The following is a 22,919-nucleotide window of genomic DNA, read 5'->3' as shown; positions in this document are numbered from 1 at the left end:
AAGTTGTGTAGACCGCGCTCGGTCTACCCTCAAAACAATACAAAATGTAATCACGGTCCATATCCCGGTCGATTTAACTCTAGTGAAACTAACCGTGAATCATTCAAAACAATTAAAGCTATGCTGAATAGTTATTTGTTTTACAAGGGAGCAAAGTTGTCGTGCAAATTTTTATACACGAGCAAAGAAAAGATTCTAAAATTGAAAAACGAGCGTAGCGAGTGGTTCTAAAATGGAATCTCGAGCGTTGCGAGGGTTTCACGGCACGGGGATTAAACAAACTTTGCCACTGAGTGAAACACAAAAAATTTCACCACACCAACGCAAGGAAAATACCAACTGTAAAATATTAAACAAAATCAAACCAAATCAATTCAAATTCAATGTCATTAAATATGTATCATTCGAAATCTTTGTCCTCAGTTTATGAAATACCAAGAGAGCTATTTTTATTTACCAGCTGCCAGCCATTACCAGCTGGTGTGGTCAAAATGACTTTCCGAAGAGGTTTCAGAATTTTTCATCTCTACGTGGTTTCACTGTAAACAAGGCTTCCATTTGCATGGGCCGTGGAAAGATTGCTTAACAGTTTTGCACAAAATACAGGCGTCTTAGAAAATAAAAAAATATGACCATGCTACGCGACCAAGAATGGTATGTCATTATCACCTGAACAATCTGTAAAATATATCATTATTAGACATAGTTTACAGAATAGAAGAGAATTACTACAAATGGAAGTCCTTTATTCTTCTTAACTTAGGCGCTATTATTATACTGTCTAGCCGTGAACACAAGTAATGTCTATGGTTACGTCTTCTTAACGAAGATATTGTTACTGCCATTAAATTGACATTGTTGCGATGTTCAGGAAGAGACTGTTAACTGCAGGAATAACATAGTGTTAAATATTCAACTCCTCAATATAGGGTATAATTACACATTTCTTTCTGATAGCTCGTAATACCGACACCGTATCACAATTATTCCAAGTTTTTATTTACCTACTTTATTAGATACAAAATTTTCTGACAGTAACATTTTGCAAATCGTTGGTAGCATTGCTAAAAAAATAGGAACTAAGAGAAAACGATTAACCACTTCGAAATATTTTCCCGTCTCCATTTTTTGTATATTATTGACACAATGAAAAACCAGCGTTTATAAGATTTTCTTTTTTTTAATTTGCCAAACAAAAAAAAGCGAAACATATAAACCTCGAATATATTATGTTGAAGCGATCGACATCAAAATCAAAGTGCATGCTACGCAAGCATTTTTGTCAAGCTCACTGGTTAATAATTGTCCATCGATGGCATAGTATTATTGGCACTGTGTGAATAAAATAATATATATATGTAATTTTAAATTAATAAAAAAATACAATAAAAACTGAAGGAAAATTTAACCAATGCGTTAATAGACACTTATCCGCTTAACTGTTATACCTATTTAAAAATAACTATGTATCATGTACCTGCTCTACTTATAGTTACGTATGCAACTTATTTAGGAAAGCATATATTAATTAGGTTGTGTGTAAGGCAACGCCTTATTAAAATATTGGCTTAAGATAATTGGTTTCATACCACATTTAACCCTAGTTTATATTTTGCAATTAGGAAGGTGAGATGTCCTAACGATAACGCTATGAAACCGTTATTAGTACGAGTAAGTAATGATTAGCTAACAATTGTTTATGCTACAATTTGTGATTTCTAATCCATACTAGGTATTACCGACCACGCGACGGGAACCCTGCCATAAGTCACGTCTAAGGGATTAGTGACTTAAAATAATCGATGTTTTCCACGATAAAATGTAGTCGATAGGATGTATACACAAACCAAATTCGAGGCACAGAACCTTGATGCCGATTCTGATTGAACGGTTTTATGTTGATTTGATACGAGCTTGAATTGGCTTGGACATCGCTCACGCTGATTGGTGCACGCTAAATGCAATGAAAGTCGTGCGTGAGATGCGCGTCAATCAGCAAGAATATCTTCATGGTCGTTACAAAACAAGATCAAAACCATCACCGAGGTAGATAGTAAATGCTTCGAATAACACGATAATTATACCGATTAGAATTCTTATTAAACTATCTTGGCTTAAATTGATAGTTCCCACACACATACACTACACAAAATAGTTGTAGCAGTTCTCGCGCTCTCCCGCCGCGAAATGAAATAAATAGGTACGCAAATAAATATAACGAACCACCCGAGGCATCCCTAGGTGGCATCTTTAGGTTAGTAAGTTAGTTAGAGACCAAGTAAAAAGGAGAAATAAGTTTTGGTGAAAAAGGAAGAATTTTATTAAGAAAAGTTTTTAGGCTTTTGTAGGTGTTATTCATTTTTAATGACAGTAGCATTGTAAAATTTATTAAGTACTTTTTAGAGTTAATTTATAGGTAGTTATAGTCATGTAAGTTATAGCCATTGGTGAAAATTTCCAATACAAAAACCAGATACATCATGTGATCAATCAATATTAGTAATGTAATAAAATAATATGCAGGGTGGCTTAGTTATATCTGACCATACTCTTGAAATAAATATACAGCTCATTCACGTATTATTACGTATATTATAAGGTCAACATTAAAAACGCGAAAAAAATCTGCTTTTCATGCGATGTTGATACTGTCGTCTATGAAACACCGGATTTTATTCGCTATTTTCGGATTGGTATCATAATATTCATCCGTCAGATATTGACAAACAACAAAATCTCCCTTTATGATACTTTGTAGCCCCTTATAATAAAGATACAGAAGTTATATTTATTACGATGTCCTTTTACTACACGAGGTGAGCTCTCTACTGTATTTGCTTTAAAAATGGTAAATATTTACACATTTTATAGATTTTATATATTATTTTATAAAAATAAATAATAAATATAATAGATAAATTTGTATTTAAGGACGAAAACGAGCCTTACGGGCAATAAAAATGGGGCCAGTACAGTGGTGTCACGCACACGAATTCGAGCCAATGTTTCAGTCTAACGCCGTAACGCTACAACGCGATTGGTTGATGAGTTCGCATCACGCGCGCGATTGGTCGCAACTAGTTGCATTAGACTACACACTAGCACCGTTTTAGTGCCCGTAAGGGTCCGTCCTTAGATATATCTATTTACACAAATCTACTTACATAGGTCCCACAGTAAGTTCTGGGTACTAGACGACGAAATATCCTTACATAATTATTATATAAGAAATATCCATAACTCAGGAACAAACATTCTTGATAAATACACAAATAAATGCCCTTACCGGGATTCGAAACCGGGACCTCCTGCTTCGTAGGCAAGGTCACTGCCGGCTACGAGTAAGCTAGGAGGCCGTTAAAACAATAGATAGGTATGCAACAATATTTTTCCAATTTAACCTTATCGATATCGACAAATCCAAAAGTCGACCTACGCTCTGACCGCTGCTGACGTCACCGCATAGCATGAAGGAAGTAGGGGTCACCCGCGGTCGGCGGTCAACCGGCCGCCATGTTCGATCTCTATCTTTGGCGCCATAATTCCCCGCCATCGACGCACCGATTTGCACAGATTGCATTCAAATTGCTCTCGCTATTTACTTAATTAATACAGACACGCTGCTATTAGAAATACTTTAGATATTTTATGAGGTTTATTTTGTACTTAGGTAGATATAATGCCTGTAATAGCAGCCTTTACTGTATGTATTCATTGTACCTTATGTTAGTAATTAAATAAGCATAAGTTAGTTGTATTATAAATGGCATCAGTTAAGTACTTAGCTTTAACAATAAATTTTGTTTTATGAATTATGTTGATGTACACAATAACATAGATATTTACCTATTATCATTTGATATTTGCCAATCGCTTTTCTGTGAAGGGAAACATCACGAGGAAAGGAATAGTCCCCATAAGTGCCAAATAGAAAATTTTGAACGTCAGATTGCAGTCACTTTAGTAAAAACTAGTGTCCGTGACCATTTTTAGGATTAGGTTGCCGAGCGGACCCCAGACTCCTCAAATCAATGCTCAAAATGCAGAGATAACGCTGGGGAGGTGATGATAAATCAGATAAATGAAATGTACATATGTTACAAATACATTAAATTCAAGCGCCTGACCGAACTGTACAGCAATCACATTCTTACTTGATTTTGCAAATGTAGCGTAAAAGTCGCCAATGAATATAAATTACTTGTTTTTAAGCAATTATGATTTATGAAGTATATTTAAATGTGTAAGATTGATTTTTATTTTAATAATAATAAGGATAGTTTTACTATCGTTAACTATTTTCTTAGATATTTGTGCAGCTAAACGATTTTGTGGAAAGGTACAGAAGCATAATAGAGAGTAGATACTCCCTCCAGGCGGGTATTGTGGCACAGGACTAGGATGATAATGACTGTCAAACTTCAAAAGTGCGACATGCAAATGTGTTCGTAAATTGTCTATATGAGATCAAAAATAGTGATGTCATGTTACAACATATTAATAATCTATCGATGTTTGAGTGCTTTATGGACTTCTTTTTCAAATGTGTTTTTTTTTTTAATTTATTTAACTGATAACCGAGGGTACAGTCAGGCTCAAAGTGGACAAATACCTAATTAATACCTTTGTTACCATGGAATAATGTGTCTCGATATATTGGGCCAATTAGGGCTTCACTATCTATTTAATTCTGACTTCAATACTTCCTAGGAAATAACTTAACCATTGTAGTATAAATTTACCGCTAAATATATGCATTTTTGAAAAAGTACAACAATAATTGTTGTTTTAAGTCGGGTATGAAAGTTAATATTTCTTGTGAAGAAACAATTTTATTTTATTATAACTTTAGTTCGAAATGTCAAGCCTTAGAGCGTAACGAAACAATTTAAGGTGTTCATAAAATAATCTTGATTACCTTATGACTCAGCTTATACTATGTAAGCCGGCGTTTTACACTATTTATTTAGCAAAATATCATTTGACATTTTTGCCCGGAATATCATAATTACCTTTTTACAGGTAATTGCTTAGATTATTTGGCCCTGTTACACTGCAATCACAGTTACTGCAATCAAAAAATGGTCACGTTTTCTCATTTGTGTTCTGCCTCTTTAACACTGACGTGATGTCTTCCCTTTTGCACACCTCAGCTGTCTTTAAGCGTAAGCAAATGGTAGGTCTGTGGTTATGCCTGGGGACCGAAGTCCGATGGGAGTTGATTAGGAGTTAGGAGGAGGTTAAGAGATGTATGTCGCTTTATAATATACAAGGTTGCGCTAACGCCACCGGTAAGCATCTTGTGGCACGACGTTGGGAGTAATAGATTATAAATAAGAGTTGAAATAGGATCTGGAAAGAAGGAATCTGGAATATAAAAACAGAGTTTTCTTGCTTAAAAGCTCCTGGGGGCTGATTTTTTAATTTTGAGGTCTTCTAGTTAGGGCGGCGAATAGGGGAATTTTCGGTAATACTCGAGCGTAGCAGTTTAAGATATGAGAGATACCTTAAACCTAATAGAACAACCTTGTAAAGTATTTAGCTCTATATGTAGTGACGCGCGCCTAGGATAGACGATCAGATTAGTAAAAAAAAATCGATAGTCTGAAATACTCGAGCGCGTCAGATTAAGATATTGGGGGTTGATTTTAGTGTTTTAAGACTAAATTTAACTAATCTGACGATAAGTCCTTGACGCCGCCGAGTTATAGGGTCGCGAACTTGTAAAAAAAAAACGTCAATCCGGCATTCTCGAGCGCGATTTTTTTATTTTTTATTTTGAAGAATATAATCTAAAACTTACTAAAAATACAAAATCTGCCGGTTTCCGCATGACCGGACGTGTGGAGGAGCCATTTCGTCTTCCGAAAAACGCGTTGCGGCATATAAGTCGCGAACGATACATTTTACAAAAAAAAGTTTAAATAAACAAAAAAGGTAATTTTATTTTACACAAAAAAGGTCTCTTTACATTTTTGTCCAAAGTTAAAACTTTTTGACTTGAAGCATCATAAAAACTCAAACTCCCGGTTTTTTGAGTATATCTCGAAAACTGAGGGTGTTAAAAAAAAATTATATGAAATAACGATGATTAAATTATGTGACTTTTATTATATCTCAATTTTTTTTTTCTAAAGCTTCTCTACAATTTTCGTGGACTCGAAAAAGTTACGCGTATCTTTATACAAAAGTATAATTAACATGTACATTTTCATGTATGTATATTATTCAATAGCCTGTTGATCCTCAAATAGTTTTTTTGTAAGCAAAACGAAGTGAAGAATTGAAGCAAAAAAGAGGAATTTGCCATAAACATGTAATACAGACTGAGCGCTTCGCGGAAATATATTTTTATATCATTTCATTTTTTTATACAATAAATAATATAATTCGTACTACATTTCATCTACATTTACGTTGGTTGCATCTATCGCTTTATTGTCATTCTTAAAATCCCCGTTTTATCAAGGAGAAAGAAAGGAAAAAAAGGAAACCAAAAAACCTTTTTCGGTCAGATTAAGAGAACCCACCAACATTTTTGTCAGATTAAGAAAATATGCTTTCAGGATACCGAGATAAACCTCCCCTATGAAAATCTGACGCGCTCGAGTATTTCAAAAAAACTTTTTTTTTTGCATTTTCAAAAATTCATCGTAACTTATCGTCACGCCGAAATCGTCAGTTTTTTTAAAGGGAGCTTCCTTGGGGCCTACTTAACACCCCTTCCGAAAATCTGACGCGCTCGAGTAATTTTTTTTTTTTGCATTTTTGACTACTTTATATTCCTACCCCCACCACGCAAACCGGCAGATTAGTATACCGTTGTTATCAGAGGCACTTGGGGCATACGTAGTATGAATATCTGACGCGCTAGAGAATGCCCAAGTAACTGTTTTTTTAACATTTTTGAAAAACCGTACACGCCAAACCCACCGCTAAAATGGTTTTTACCATACGAGCTTTTCTTTTCGAAATTATTTTATCTTTCGATTTTGATAGGTCTCGACGGCGCCGTTGAATTACGCCATTTAGCTACCTCGCCTCCCTAACTATCGTTTTGTCACTCAAAAATCTGGGTAAACGATGAAATGCGATTATTTTTTTAAATACAAACCGAGAACCGTGAAACGATTGGTATTGACCAATTGTAGAGGTAAGTAAAGATATATTTTTAACGGTTTTGAGATCGCGCACCCGTGAGGACTTTTAGTAAGTACAGCTGGACACCTCAAAGAATAATTGTACCAATTTCAAACTAATAATTAAATTATTCGGCATGACCGAAAATTTTTGAGCAAATTTTCTTATAGGTATTAAATCAAATGATTGTTACGAATTTTGATTGAAAACTTCGTTATTTATAATATTAGGCAGAATTAATTTCGTAAGCACCTAGTTCGTTCTCCTTATATAACACACTCGTCGGGAATTTGGTTAGTCTAGATTTAAATAAGGAGCGAAGGCGCTTGACTCCTCTAGCCTCTCGACGGGGGTCAGATAAGTTTGGTCACCAACAAGAAACACACGACCAAAATTATGGCATATCTACCAAGCCCTTCTCCTTTACTGTATTTGTTTCCTGTTTTTCCTGTTACATAACACAAGTATTTAAATAAACGTACCGTTATGTAATGCAACCATTATAAACAAAATAAAAAGAGATAAATCAGATACAGATACAGAGGACCCGGGTACGTCCTTAAACTACGTCCACAAGAGAGGTATGGGCATTGTGAATGTCATCTCGCTTTGTGTGGTAGGGCACAGCACAGCGAATGTCATTCAAGATCTAGAGCAGAGCCCAACTGGGGAAGTACCTCCACCTTACAGAAAACCGCAGCCAAATAACATTAGACCCTACTCATAGTGTTGTGTTCCTGCCGGTGAGTAAGGTTGCCAGAGCTCAACGAAGGGATGAAGGGGTGTTAGGGTCGGCAACGCGCATGTATCTCCTCTGGAGTTGCAGGCGCACATAGGCTACGGAGACTGCTTACCATCAGGCGGGCCGTATGCTTGTTTGCCACCGACGTAGTTTTAAAAAAAAAGATAAAAAATGCTATTTACCTACTCTACTTTACGTAGGTTAAAAAACATGTGCCCTAATTTGGACAATTTTTCCTTTTATCATGTATTGTTCCATCATCATCTTGCTAGGCCTTGTTCCCATTTAGGTACTTGGGGTCGGCCTTTCCTGTTCTTGTCTTCCATTCTGCACGATTGAGTGCAAGGTCGGCGTCTATATTGAGATCTTTCAGGTCTCGCTGAACCGTCGTCAGCCAGGTGGCAGGCCGTCTTCCACTTCCTCGCTTCGTCGTTGGAATCTCGAGGGCTACCTTAACCATGAAGTCTTCTGGACGCCTCTGTACATGACCGTACCACCTCAGAAGTTTTTCCGTCAGCTTTTCTGTTATTGGAGCTACTTTGAAACTACCCCGGATATACACATTTCTAATCTTGTCCATCATGGTGACACCCGCTGACCAGCGTAACATGCACATCTCTGTGGTGTGAAGCTTGTCCAGGTGGGGTTTATTTGTAGCCCAGCACTCGGATCCGTATAACATCGCTGGTCTTACTTCTGTCTTGTATAGGTACATGACCCTTCACCTTCAGAGGTATTTTTTTATCACATAGGACGCCTGTGAGTTCTCGCCATTTCATATATTGTTCCAAAATATATAAAAATCTAAAAAACGGCACGGCTATCACGCGTTTACGTTAGCGAATGCGTGAACTCGATTGCATTCCTTCTATATCACACCAATACATCAGTGCGAGCGAGATGGACTGCGATCGAATTTACGCAGTCGCTAACATAACTTGACGTCAAGTCAAGTGTCAACTCGTGGTACCGGTCATCACACAACGTGACTGTGGACTTTGTGGAGACCTCTCCTGCCTCGGCCTATGGGATATAAGTACAGAGAGAGGCGTTATTTGATGTCCGTATCCTAGACACGCCATTCCGGGCTTACACCGGTTAGCCCTACCGCGGTGCTACCGCATCCGTCATAAAATCCGCAGAACAAGAGAAAAAACGAACTGACTGTTTGAATTTTGAGAAACGAAGATCTGGTTCAATACCGGATAATTGGTACTGGAAATTAATCAATTAGAAATTTACACTCAAAGATGACTTAGCCGGTCTGGTTTAAATTTGTTCTCATCACAATAATTTCCAATACCTATGCGATATAGGGCGACAATTATGTATTATGCAGCAGTATTATAATTTATATTTACAAAAGGTGGAATATTAATAATAATATAGTTTCGACCAAAGAGTAAAGTAAGTATATAGATAAAGAGAGCCCTCTTGAAGCATTTTACGGAAAGCACCATCTCTTATTTTATTCTGAAACTAAGTATGTATGGGTGCGTGCACAACTACATATGCATCCGTACGTGTACTTTCGTCCTACATAATATTAGGTCTACTTGACCGGTTTACAAGTTTCTTTTTGTTTGGTTTCTTGTGACAATAACAAAAAATATTTTATTGGTAACAAGAAGTCAAACAAAAAATTACTTGCAAATCTCCCAATTACGAGTAGACGTAGTGTGTATAAAAAAGTTTTAAATTAATGAAATGAAAATAAAAATAAAACCTAATAGTAAAGTAAGTCTGGCTAGCCAAATATTGTTGACAGATTTTTCCTCGTGGTATCACTTGTCTACTACTATTGTCTATGATTTAAAAAAACCTAAAGGCTTTTGTCAATTTACGTCATTCATTCAAATTTTTCGCGGTTTATAAGGGGTTTATTTTAAATAATATTAATAATCACTACACCGAGTGGGGTTCGCAAACTATTATTTAAACTCGTAAATAATTACGACAATGTGCGAAGTTGACGTGACGTGACGTTGCATAACGAAAAACTACTATGTTTACAAGTCGTAAACAATTTAGTAGGTTGGTACTCTATTACTATTTTGATAGTTTAAGTACTAGTTCTAACATTTGCCTATAAATTTAGTTAAGTGCGTGAATTTATTAATACCTGAATCTCATGAACGTGTGTAAAAAATAAATAAACTAGAAGTTCAGCAAAACATAAATAAAATCCAAACACTGGAACGTAATTAGTTAGTAGAGTTACTGAAAACCAATAGTTAGAAGGAATCTGTGGAGTGAAGTGACTGCATGGTCAGTACTTCAGTAGTAATTTGATTTAACAACAATATAAAATATATAAAAATATCTTGGCGAAACATGTCTATATATGTCTTTGTATTTTACATAGTGGTAGAAATTATGTGAGCTGACTTTGAGTGCACGTCAACGTATATTTAACTGATTTCCTTAGGTACCTTACGTGTGCACAGAAAATCAAAAATATGTTCTAGTGGCAAAACAATAATTCCTACTACACAAAGTGTGACCAGCCCAATATTTTTTAATTTCCCGCCAAAAATTTGTGTAATATTTCATTATTTTGTATTTAGCCATCTCTATGTTTATTGCTTTCAATTTGGTATACAAGACAGTAATAGAGTAGGTGTAAGTACTTGCAGCTTCTGATTCTCTTTGGAATTGTCCTTTATATGTTTTTTTTGTTCATCTTTGTGTACAAAGCTATATGATCCTCGTCTTCTGTGGCTTGTAAGATACAGTCTGGCCTAGTACTCTTTCGTGTTTGCATACTTAACTGACCTGCCAGGTTCTCAATTGTGCGTTCCTTCTTTGACATTAACAGCTAACTGGACATGAATTCAAGATATTCCGTAGGTAAAGTGTCTAGGATCTTGCACATTAGGAGAATTTCGGGTAATTTCGCATAGCTCTGTAGTTCCGTAAACAGTTCGCTCCAGATATTCTTTTAAATAGATACATGAGTAATGATATCATGATTCAGGTCTTTCTTGTAGCTGATGAATTTCAGGCATTTGCCTACGCTCGTACCTCCTTAGATGCGCTCTAGATCATCTCAGATGTCTTTGGCGGAATCAAATAGCACGAATGTGTATAAAAACATGTTTTCATATACATTCAAAAAACAAAAACAAAACTGCGCTTATAAATTTTCAACATTTAAAAGGTATTGCCGTATTTGCCGTGTGCGCCAAGGATGGCATTTTCTTCTATCCTTCTAGAACCTAACCTAAACCTCCCGGCATTACTTTGAACTCTTGGTACCTATTAAGATTTTGAACCTCCAGGTTTTGTAACATTAGGGGTCTAAATTAATTTTTAACAAGCAGAGACGTCTGCAAACGATGCTATTAAGCTTAGAATAAATTTAAAAGTGGAAAAATTACTGTCTTGGGTGAGACTTGAGTCCAGAGGCCGTGAATTCAAGTCTCATCCAAGACAGTAATTTTTCCACTTTTAAATTTATTCTAAGCTTATAAGGGGTCTAAGTTCCGTATTTGAATCTATTCGAGTTTAATGCTTGTTCCGTTTTTACTTAGCTACCCCTTTAAAATAAATAGATAAAAAATAAGCTCATATATCTGTTTACGATAGGCGAAACTCAGAAACGTAGTTAACATTAGTAAAGATAGCAGCGATTTCTATTAATGGGATCCGATAATCTACTTTTGCATAAAGTTGACTACCAATTGTGCAAACTATATCACCAGATGTCACTATAAAATTGGTACAATTTAAAGGCATGAGTACAACATTAAGAAGGTTTCATATACCTCGTAAACCTATTATTTCTCTATTCATTTTAAAAGTGCAGAGCAGAGCAGAGTAAAATCGGAGCAAGCATCAAACAAGGAAATTCAAATAGGGAAATTAGAATCCCAATAGTTCTAATGTTACAAAACCTGGAGGTTTAAAATCTTAACAGTGCTAAAGGCAATGTCGGGAGGTTTTTACATATTTTTGAAAGTAAGAAGAAAATACCATCCATCCTCCTTAGCGCTCATGCAGCGATGAAAACAAGCGATGATTATTTTAATTTTGTTTACGATAAAGTGCAGAGCAGAACAGAGTAAAATTGGAGCAAGCATCAAACAAGGAAATTCATATAGGGAAATTAGAATCCCAATAGTTCCAATGTTAGAAAACCTGGAGGTTTAAAATCTTAACAGTGTTCAAGGCAATGTCGGGAGGTTTTTACATATTTTCGAAGGTAAGAAGAAAATACCATCCTCCTTAGCGCTCATGCAGCGATGAAAACAAGCGATGATTATTTTAATTTTGTTTACGACAAATATGACGAATGATGCTCTGCTAAGATTTGTGCAATTGGATTCCGCTAAGTTAGACGAGATGGAGTGCCACCCGAACCACGACATCATTACTCATATGTTTATTTTAATGAATATCTGGAGCGAATTGTTTACGGAGTTAGTAGGGAGCGCGACGAAATTACCAAGAATTCTCCTAATGTGCACTTTACCTGTCCTTACTTTACCTCCGGAATAGCTTGAACTCAAGTCCAGTTGGATGTTAAGGTCAAAGAAGAAACGCTCAGTTGAGAACTAGGCAAACCAGTTATGCGCACATGAAAGATTTCTAAGTCAGACTTAGACACAAGTCACAGACATAAACTTATCACGAATTTAAAATGCTCAATGATAAATCGATTTTGTCATCTCTTGGGTAAATACGTGACATTAATGAAGCAGCGACGTGCCTTAGAAATACACAGCACTTTATCACCACCTCCGTTAGGAATTTTGACCCCATAGCTTTTATAATTTTCTATAACAAACTATTTTTATGTGTAGCGTAGAGCAGGCCTTGTTATCTAAGATACATAACTCTTTTTTTTATCCACAGGATCAAACATTGACTTGCCAAGAGTCTGTAAGTTGCCTGAATAACTTTGGAAAATTAATTCATGTCCAGGTTTGGGGAGTAGGAGTTACGTCCTCTAGGTATGAGCTTTGACAGAAGATCAATCTTTTATCCTGCAATATGGTGCTGCAAATAAGTTAAATTTAAGTGCGATATTTTATTACACTCGGGCAAGTGTATTATTCACTAAAATGTATCACATTTACGCACAAATTAGGCTCAGTTATCCTTTTATTTGCCGGTTCTTCTCAGATCTTTATTCAGACAAGGAATATATCGAAAATCGTAAAAAATTTAGTCACCTGAATAACATTTTTCAGAACAATAATGTCATATTTCCACAAAAAATGGTGCGTTAATTAGGCCCTCTGCTTGTTCCTTAAAAGGCATGTGTTAAGGTGAGGGCTGGCATCATCATCATCATCATCGGCATCATTCGTTATTTGTCCCTTTATTAACTATATAAAACTTTATAAAATAACTTTAAAATCCTAGTCTCTGGAGACATTTAGCTTTGCAACGGAATTTATGGCTAAACTAGGTACCAAATTAAAGCAATAAACATATTTACTATAAAGTATGCCTTTTTTTGATTTCATTCTTTTAAAACTTTTCTACATAATATTAGGTCTACTTAGGCGGTTTACAAGTTAATATTTTGTTTGATATCTTGTAAACAAAAAAAATATGATAGTTACAAGAAATCAAACAAAAAATTAACTTGTAAACCGCCCAAGTAGACCTAATATTATGTAGTACGAAAGTACCTACACATACGGATGCATATGTAGGTGTGCACTCACACATACATAGCTAGTTTCGGATACAAAATAGAGATAGCGCTTCGAAATTAGTTTCCTTAAAATGCTTCAAGAGGGCTCTCTTTTCCTATATGCTTCCTTTTCTCTTAACACAACATTATAAATAAAGATAGGTCTTCACAAACGAGGTATATGCAACTTTCTTAATGTTGTATTCATGCCTTAAAATTATATCCATTTGTAGTGACATCTAGTGATGTATTTTGCATAATCTGAAGTCAACTTTACGCATACGTAGGTTGGTGGAATAAAATAATAGAAATCACAATCTTAAGTAGCTTAACTTCAACTTGGTTTCTAGTGTCATTTTTAGGGTTCCGTAGCCAAATGGCAAAAAACGGAACCCTTATAGATTCGTCATATCCGTCTGTCTGTCCGATTATGTCACAGCCACTTTTTTGTTTATAAATTTAGTGTAGTTGCTGTTTGTAATAAATATAATTTGGTTTCCCAAAAAAAAATTCAATTTTATATATAGGTACTTGTAACTTCTGCTATACATATATTCTTAGTATTATACAGTAGCTCAGTTGGCGTTTAAATCGCCAGTGACAGTTTACTTTCCCCGTTCCCGTCCAGACTTTGATGTCACGTGCAGTAAGGAATGCCACTCATTAACGTGGCATACCGCGTGGTCACAGGCTCACGAGTAAACAGAAGGCACATAGTCCGGTTAGTGAAAGCAGGCGTGAAAAGCTTGAACTTAAGTACGACAAAGCCCACCCGACATCAATTATGTAGGGTGACATTTTCATTTTTATTAAAAGAAAAATTTGAAAAATATTTTTACTTACCTTGATTAACGTGTATCACAGATACCTGTTACCTGTTTCCTGTAAGTACCTGAATCTGGATGTGTCTCTTTGACCATGTAATTGAGTAATAGATTATAAGTATACTAATATCTTATTATACCTATGACATTAAAGTCTGCTATGTCTGTATTTTGTACAAAGTTCAAATCCATGCACAAAAGAACAAAAACAAGAATTTAACCAACAAAACGTGAGCACTTCACTACTGAGGCATCTCTCTCCTGTTCTCTTAGGGTAATATGACACTTTCAAATTTTAAATGGAAATATTTTCCACAATTTATGGGGTCTTTCATTAAGCGGGCTTTACACGCCTGAGGTATCAAAGACGGTTTAAAAGCATCTTAAAGTGTAAAGTAAACTAATAACTAGAGGTACTAGTTACGTATACGAACGTATAAGTTGGTATTAGGTATGTTTTATATAGGTACACATTTTGTTTAAAGGGTTCAGGTAAGTTGCTTACGTGCGAACGAGGGTCTTGGTTACATATTTTTATGAGTTTATTTAAATAGATAAATATTATAGGACATTTTTACACAGATCTACCTAGACCTGCAATAAGTCCCTATTTTTTTAATAATGTTCAATTGACACTTTAAATATTGCAAAAATGTAGTGTCGTCAATTTTGACATAAAAATATTATAAACATTATCCCTCATTTCTAACTTTTCTAGTACCTACCCTTATCTATGTTTAATCCTGATAAAAATCGAATCTATTAGAATCGAAAAATATTGTAACAATGTACGATTTTTTCGCTGACTACATTTTTACAAAATCGGTAAATGTCAGTTATTGTGGAATAAGTGAATGCAGTGCGGACGCCCAGACGGACGTTTTCCACCCGGGTGCCCCACATACGCTCTTCTCACGGCACGATCCTCTCCCAACCTCTGAAGGTGACCGAGCCAGCGGGCATGGGCATCGCAACCAGCTCTTCTAGCTCCCTATTCTTCCTACGCCTCCAAGTTCCATTTTCATTCCTGATAGGTCCCAGAATCTTCCGCCAGATTTTCCTCTCCGCCACTAAGAGCTTGCTCTCTTCTTTCTGAGTCAGAGTCCAAGCTTCACACCCATACATCAAAATTGGCCTAATTACAGTCTTGTAGACACGAATCTTGGTTGGTCTACTACTACCGAGCATCTTAATGCGCTTTGGATTCGTAGATCTATCTTTTCCTCCCTTCGGTTGGTATCAGTTACTGTGCAACCAAGATACCTAAAATGATCCACACCTTTGTAGGTGGTTGCTCCAACTACTAGGTCTTCTCTATCAGCTCTGGTGTTCTTGTACCTTTTCATTTGGATATATTCTGTTTTCTGGTGGTTGATTCTGTGACCTATTTTCTCCTCTTCCTGCCCCACAATTCTAGCCATGGCCTCCAGGTCCCTTTTGTTTTGGGCCAATAGCCCCAGGTCATTAGCATACCCAATGATCTTATGTCTGTCGTTCAATTCTATCATAAGTAATCCCATCTTGCATAAGTAATTTTCGGTCGACGTATTCGAGTGCCAAGTTGAATAGCATCGGCGAAAGGGCGTCTCCCTGTTTCAGGCCTGTGACAACTTCAAATTCAGCCGTCAGTTCTCCGCAAGCTCTTACCCTCATCTTGCTGACTTTAGTAGCGACAATAATCATTCTCACCAATTTTTCTGGCACTTTGAAGTACCGCAAAATCTTATACTGTATAGATGTTTTATGCTAACTCCCATTTCTTTTCCATCAGCTATTTCAACAGGAATATCTGATCCACAGTGCTGCGGTTCTGGCGGAAGCCACACTGGCAGTCACCGAGTATGCAGCAGTGCAATGCCCCTGTAGTTGTTACACTTTTTCCTGGAACCTTTCTTGTAGATGGGACATATCACTCCAGTGTTCCACTCTTCGGGTTGTCGCTGCTCTTTCCAGATCTTCATGATTATCTCATATAGTCTAGATTGCACTGCTCCCCCGACATACTACCATACCTCTGCATATATTCCGTCCATTCCTGGGGATTTATTGTTCTTCAGCCTCATGACAGCTTTCCTCACTTCATTGAATGTTGGCTCTTCTACAGTATCCACACTCTCCTCCGTTGCCTGCACCTCAATACGACTGTTCACCGGTTGACAGTTGAGCAATTGCCTTTACTATATGCACAATATATATATACTGCACCCACATTCGAGAATTTATGTTTTGGTTGACTGGTAGAGAATGCCTTAAGGCATTAAGTCCGCCATTTGTACTTATTTTTATTGTGCAATAAAGTTTAAAAAAATAAAAAATATATGTGACGCGTAGAATAAAAAAATATTGAAGATTTTTTTTTTTTACCGAAATCTGGGGCCTTATATTTTGCATACTTGCTACTAATATAAAGCCATATCATCAACAAAAATACAAGCCAAAACTCGCAGGGGGCAGATTCACTTAGCTTATCCAGACATGGCCTTTCCTGACTTAACGCCCCTTTTTAAATAAAATTAGGAAAGATCTTCTAAGACCATTTTAGCGTAACAACTTAGGATTGGGTAGCTGCCCTCAGTGACCTATTTGAAAATTCCACTCTTTATAGTCCCGTTACTACTTTCTAGGGGATATACATTTTTCAGTAATGCTTATGCCTTAACTTATGTTAGGCAATATCACCAAACAGTCAATAAATTTAAAATATAAGAGTGACTAAGCAAAATACATTTCTGACAAATGTGGCGACAAACAATAGTACATTTCGATGCTAGTGCGGAAAGTATGCCATTACTTCAGTAACGAGATATCTTCAGTACGGGACGAGTGAAGAATGATATTTTCGTACGTGTATCGAACGACGTTTTTTAATAAAGTTGCGAAAAAATAAGAAAAACAAGTACTTTTTATATGCATGTTCTATAAGACAGAAACCATCGTAAATATAATATAGTATACTATTATTACCTAAGTATCGTTATTTACGATTATTTGTGTATCGTACATTTAAATTGTATGAAAAGAATATCGAATGTTGCCTTTGGAAACTTAAAACTTTCTTGCAGTAAAAAAGAACGCCTCTGCTTTGACAGGCGTCTCGGCAGCTATTCCGTTCCATTTAGACAACTTATTAAGAATGGTTTTTCAATATTAAAAAATAAACGTGTTATAATGATGAAGGTAAGTAATAAAATATGAAATAATGCTTATTGACTTTTTGACACATGTAAGGACTACGTTAGGCTACTTTATATTTATTATTTTTACTAGCATTAACACTCATCAATAAGTAGTCATGAATTGGACCAAGTGGAAAAGTAAAAAGCACTAGTTCGCGAAATGCAACTTTCCGCACGCTAAACAGCTACGTAAAGTAGCACTTTTTGAGCAACTGTATTAAAAAAAATATTTTTCGTTCAAACGCAGATTAAGGTCGCCACTGCATAAAATACGTACAAAAGAATTCGCGAAGTGACAGAGGAATTAACGTTTTAACTTATAAAATACACTTTTAAACTTTGTTCTTCTCCATGTTTTATATTAAACAATGATAACGTGTACAAGTAATATCACCATTCGCGATTTCAAAGTCTATAGGTTTATAAGGTATTATAATAGAGTTCCTATATATTTTACACAATATATTGTGGAAAATTATTTATTAGTTTCTATGCATGTACAAATTAAAATGTTGATTGTACATGCTATCAGAGAAGATTTCTGTCAGTTCAAGTTTTTCTTGCATTTTTTACTTGTCATACATGGCAACAATATTTTTTTCTAGTATGGGTAGGGCCTGTTCAGTGCTTCCCTGCATTGCCAATTTAAATCCCACTGTAGCACTTGGATATGCACTCCACTTGGGTATGGTCTGAAAGGCACTCTTCTTTCCTTTGCCGCAAAAGAAAGATGTGTTATCACAGCCTGTGATGGCGTGAAACATTGCCAGTACTCTTGCCGTCTCTGACCCTGTGGAACAAAATTGTAACGTTTAGAAGGTCCACTTAAGTCGAAATACTCGTACAATACAATATATTTTTCTTAAATGAATACCCAGAGAAGCTGCAATCCCATAGCATAAGATGAATTTGTGGTTTTTACTGTTGTCTACGTGAACCCACAGTTCTTCTAGCTGTGGTAATTTAGGTATGCATGTTACAGCCAGTGTTACTACGTCTGTGTAGTGGACACAGACAGAGAGTTCTTTCTTAGCACCATCACCCGCGTGTCAACCTGTTCATGGTTGCACGGTTCTATGCTTTTAAGGTCTTTGCTGATGATGCATAATACAATGATTGCTACTTGTTTTTATTTCAGTTTCTAGTTTGGACCGTGCATGTTTGTCTGTCAAGTAGTCTTCCACTCTGTAATGAGCCTTCAATATCAATGACTTTTTTAAGGATTTCTTAAGAGTTGGAAAGCTTAATCTTAAAGCATCGTCAGGTAACTTGTTATAAAATAGAATGCATTGCCAAACGAATGTTTTTTGTACTTTACGGATACGAAACTTTCTGATAGCAAGCTTATTTTTATGTCTAGTGTTATAGTTATGGATATCAGAATAATTATTACACGTTCTGTAAGAAAGTAAAGAATGTAAAAGGAACAAACTTGTCTGCGGTACAAGGCTTTTCAAGCAATTTAATTATCTAATACGTTAAAATTCATCAATGCATGCCAAGTCATACTTACATTTCTATGTAAATATTTCAAGAGGAAATATTTATTTTTCAATTTAATTTAATTATTTATTTGTATCGAATTTAGGGAGATCCATATAGTAAGTAAGTAAATATTCTTGATTGCACCATCAATTATTTTTATTTTATTTTATTTTATTTTGATAGGTACAATAACACAATGCAGACAACAACATTTTAAAATATTCCATATATAAGTGTCTTATACACTACCCACGCCACGATTACAATTGTACACAATACAACCACGGAACAATTATTAAGCTAAATACAATTTTTCACTATAAGATCTTGTTATTAAAGGCAGTAAAGAATATAGTAAAATATAACAAACCGTTAGTACGATAAGATATTTACTTACAATTTTGGGACAGCAAAACATTTTTGAACTTAGGTAAAGACACGTTCAAAATATCTAAATCAATATCTAAGTTATTATATACACGACACATTCTAAAGACAGGCGCATTAGATAGATAGATAGATAGAATACTCTTTATTGGCACACCTCAGTAAAAATATACAAGAAAAATAAACCATTGATTAAATTTAGAGGCAGACAACAGGCGGTCTTATCGCTAAAAAGCGATCTCTTCCAGACAACCTTTGGGTAGCGGAAATAGAGAAGTTAATCGAAAAAGTAGGTGTTGCTAAACCGTTATGAAGCCTAGATTCACACACACAATTACAGTGAATAAACATACACATATAAGGAATATAAATAGACATACATAAACATACATATAAATATATATAAAATTAACCGAAACATAGCTAACTATGACAGCAGCATGTCAGCCACAGAGTAAAAATAACTATGTACTATATAAACACTAAGGGAGAGATAAATAATGTTCTTTGAGTGATTTTTTAAACACAGCAAGAGATTGAGCGCATCTAATGCCAACGGGTAAGGAGTTCCAGAGTCGGACAGCTTGAAAAGTAAATGAAGTGTTGTAAAATTTTGTAGAAGAAGATGGGACGGAGAGAAGCAGGCTGCGCGACAGCCTCACAGAATTTAGGTAGTTAAAACGCTCCTTGAGATAGCGGGGAGTTGCTGGAAGGAAAAGAATAGAATATAGGAGAGACAGAATACATTGTTATTAGAAACCATAGGCAAGGCAAACAATTCTAGATTCCGTGTTCTCTTATTGTTGGCTCTAAGTGAAACATAATCCATGAGGTTATAGTCGAGACCACCATGCACAATTTTATGAAGTGTAACCATATCAACGACATCGCGTCGGGACGATAGTGATTGTAAATTATATGCTAAGAGTCTATCTGAATACTCATGAAACGTTCGGCGTGTTTTTGTTTTAGTGGAAAGATATCGTAAAAACTTTGCCTGTATTGATTCCAATCTATCAGTGTGTCTTATAAATTGGTTGCCAAACCGACGAGCAGTATTCGAGCGTAGTTCGTACTAATGCGGAGTATAGAACAATTAGGCTATTTGGCCCTTTGAAAGGTTTAGCAGTTCGCTTGATAAAACCAAGCATGCGATTACATTTTGACACCATATGCTCATAGTGACAACGGAACGACAGTTCACTATCCAATAATACTCCTAGATCTCTAATGGAAGAAACCCTAACTAATCGTTTGCCATTAATATTATACTCGTGATTAATCCAGTTGGTTTTTTTTGTGAACGTAATTGACTGACATTTGTCGATATTCAAAGACATGAGGTTAGTGCTGCACCAATCAGATATCAACTCAATATCTTCCTGGAGCATAAGGCAATCATTTTCCGTATTAATGACTTTATAGATTTTTATATCATCTGCATATGCGAGACATTGTGATTTAATCCTATTTAAAAGATCATTCACGAAAAAAACAAATAATAATGGGCATATTATACATTTTACATACCTGTAAAATTACCAATGAGTTTTAAAGGAAAATAGAACCAGGTAGGATAGTGTTAGTACAGTACAATTAAATTTACAAGACGATGTTTATTTTGTATATAAGTTCACAATGGGCAGAAGAATGTTGTTAATTGGAACTTATTTCTATGGTGAACTTAACGAGATTTCTTTTACAACAAACGTTAAAGTGCGAAGGGTAACTCAATTTACAAAATCAACCAAAATGCACGCCCTGAGGGAGCGATACTCTTAATATAAGCATTTCGCAAAATAACGAGTCTAAAGGAGACACTTCAGTAACGATCTGTCGCAAAATGCCGTCTTTGGTTATTAAGTTTATGGGTCTAAATTTTAAGTAAAGCATTTTTAAATAAAGTGAGATTTATATTCCCCTGAGACCGCCTCTTGATTACCTCTACGACTGTTGCTTTTATTTTATTTATTGAGGTATATAATAAAGAGTATTTGTATTGTATTGTATATTGTTATTTCATTATACTCGTACAAAAAAGTGTCCATAATACTCGTAAAAGAAGAATACAAATCTTGCTAGATCGACAACAAGAACGTGACAAGTTTATGAGGCTAAAATTTGGTAGCTACATGGTTGCTATTAGGTATTCGTTAATTTTGGGTAAGTGTTAATGTTACGGCCGTGCCGTGCTTTTGAAACAAACAGACCATATAAAAGTTATATTCTGATTGCGATTACAGCAGCGTTGTTGGTGTAGCATTAAAGCAACGAAAGATGGGTTATGTCACTGTACTTGATCAGTTGCGTTGCTGTCGTTGCCGCATTGCTGTCGTGATTGTAAAGGTGACAGTCCATTTCCAACTGCAGCTGCACTACCGTTGCGACATTACTGCAGCGGCCGACTGCTGCTGTTTGCGGCGTGCAGTCGCGGCAGCGTTCGTCCGTTGACTGTCAATGTCAATGAGTTATGAATAAGGTCACTGACAGACGTATAAATAAAATTACTAATTTACTTATAAATTTACTTATTTGTATTTTTTACGAGATGAAGTAAGTGACGATAATGCTACATGGTACACGAAAACGAAGAACAGATTTGCCTTTCTACAAGAGTCACAGTCAGTCCAAGGCAGCTATGCAATATTATTAAAAAACCAGATATTGAATTGTGATCGTTTGTTTGCCGATTAAATAAATATCAATTTAACTTCAAATTGAAGAAATACAATCAAATTACTCGAATGAAAATAATGCAGAGGAGAAATATTAAGTAAAACTTAAGGTAAGTTAATATTTTGAAATTATCTTCCCCATCCTCTTGACTAAATCCGTGACCACCGCACACAGCAACCCATATGTACACCAAACTCACCATGCGACGTGCAGTCGGTCTTGTCATCATTTTACTATGGAAATTGACAATAACACCGACGCATTCTGGCCGCTGCAGTATTGTCGGAGCAGTAGTGCAGCTGCGGTCGGAAATACGTTCAAATCACCATATTACGTGCAGTCGGTGATATCATTCATTTTACTATGGAAATTGACAATAACACCAACGCGTTCATGCCGCTGCAGTAATGTCGGAGCAGTAGTGCAGCTGTCAGAAATGGATTGTCACCTTAACGTTCAATCCATCACTCATTTTTAGGGTTCCGTAGCCAAATGGCAACAAACGGAACCCTTATAGATTCTTCATGTCCGTCCGTCTGTCCGATTATGTCACAGCCACTTTTTTCCGAAACTATAAGAACTATACTGCTCAAACTTGGTAAGTAGATGTATTCTATGGACCGCATTAAGATTTTCACACAAAAATAGAAAAAAAAAATTTGGGGGTTCAGTTCTAAGTATGGGGATACTTAGAACTGAAACTCAATTTTTTTTCATCAAACCCATACGTGTGGAGTATTTATGGATAGGTCTTCAAAAATGATATTGAGGTTTCTATATAATTTTTTTCTAAACTGAATAGTTTGCGCGAGAGACACTTCCAAAGTGGTAAAATGTGTGTC

At 35.8% G+C, this 22,919-nt stretch overlaps 1 protein-coding gene across 1 annotated transcript; it reads right to left on the bottom strand.

Moving 5' to 3' along the window:
* Window positions 1-8,150: 8,150 nt before the first annotated feature.
* LOC133530639 (uncharacterized) lies at window positions 8,151-8,564 on the bottom strand. Its single transcript, XM_061868654.1, has one exon. It carries the CDS (start codon window positions 8,562-8,564, stop codon window positions 8,151-8,153), a length of 414 nt encoding a protein of 137 aa, XP_061724638.1.
* Window positions 8,565-22,919: the final 14,355 nt, after the last annotated feature.

Source organism: Cydia pomonella, chromosome 2 (assembly GCF_033807575.1).
Source record: "Cydia pomonella isolate Wapato2018A chromosome 2, ilCydPomo1, whole genome shotgun sequence".
In the NCBI taxonomy this organism is placed as follows: Eukaryota; Metazoa; Arthropoda; class Insecta; order Lepidoptera; family Tortricidae; genus Cydia; species Cydia pomonella.
This window is presented reverse-complemented; position numbering and strand designations above follow the sequence as displayed.

Coding starts and splice junctions, on each gene's coding strand:
- LOC133530639 (XM_061868654.1), bottom strand. CDS start 8,564: ATGTTATACGGATCCGAGTGCTGGGCTACAAATAAACCCCACCTGGAC.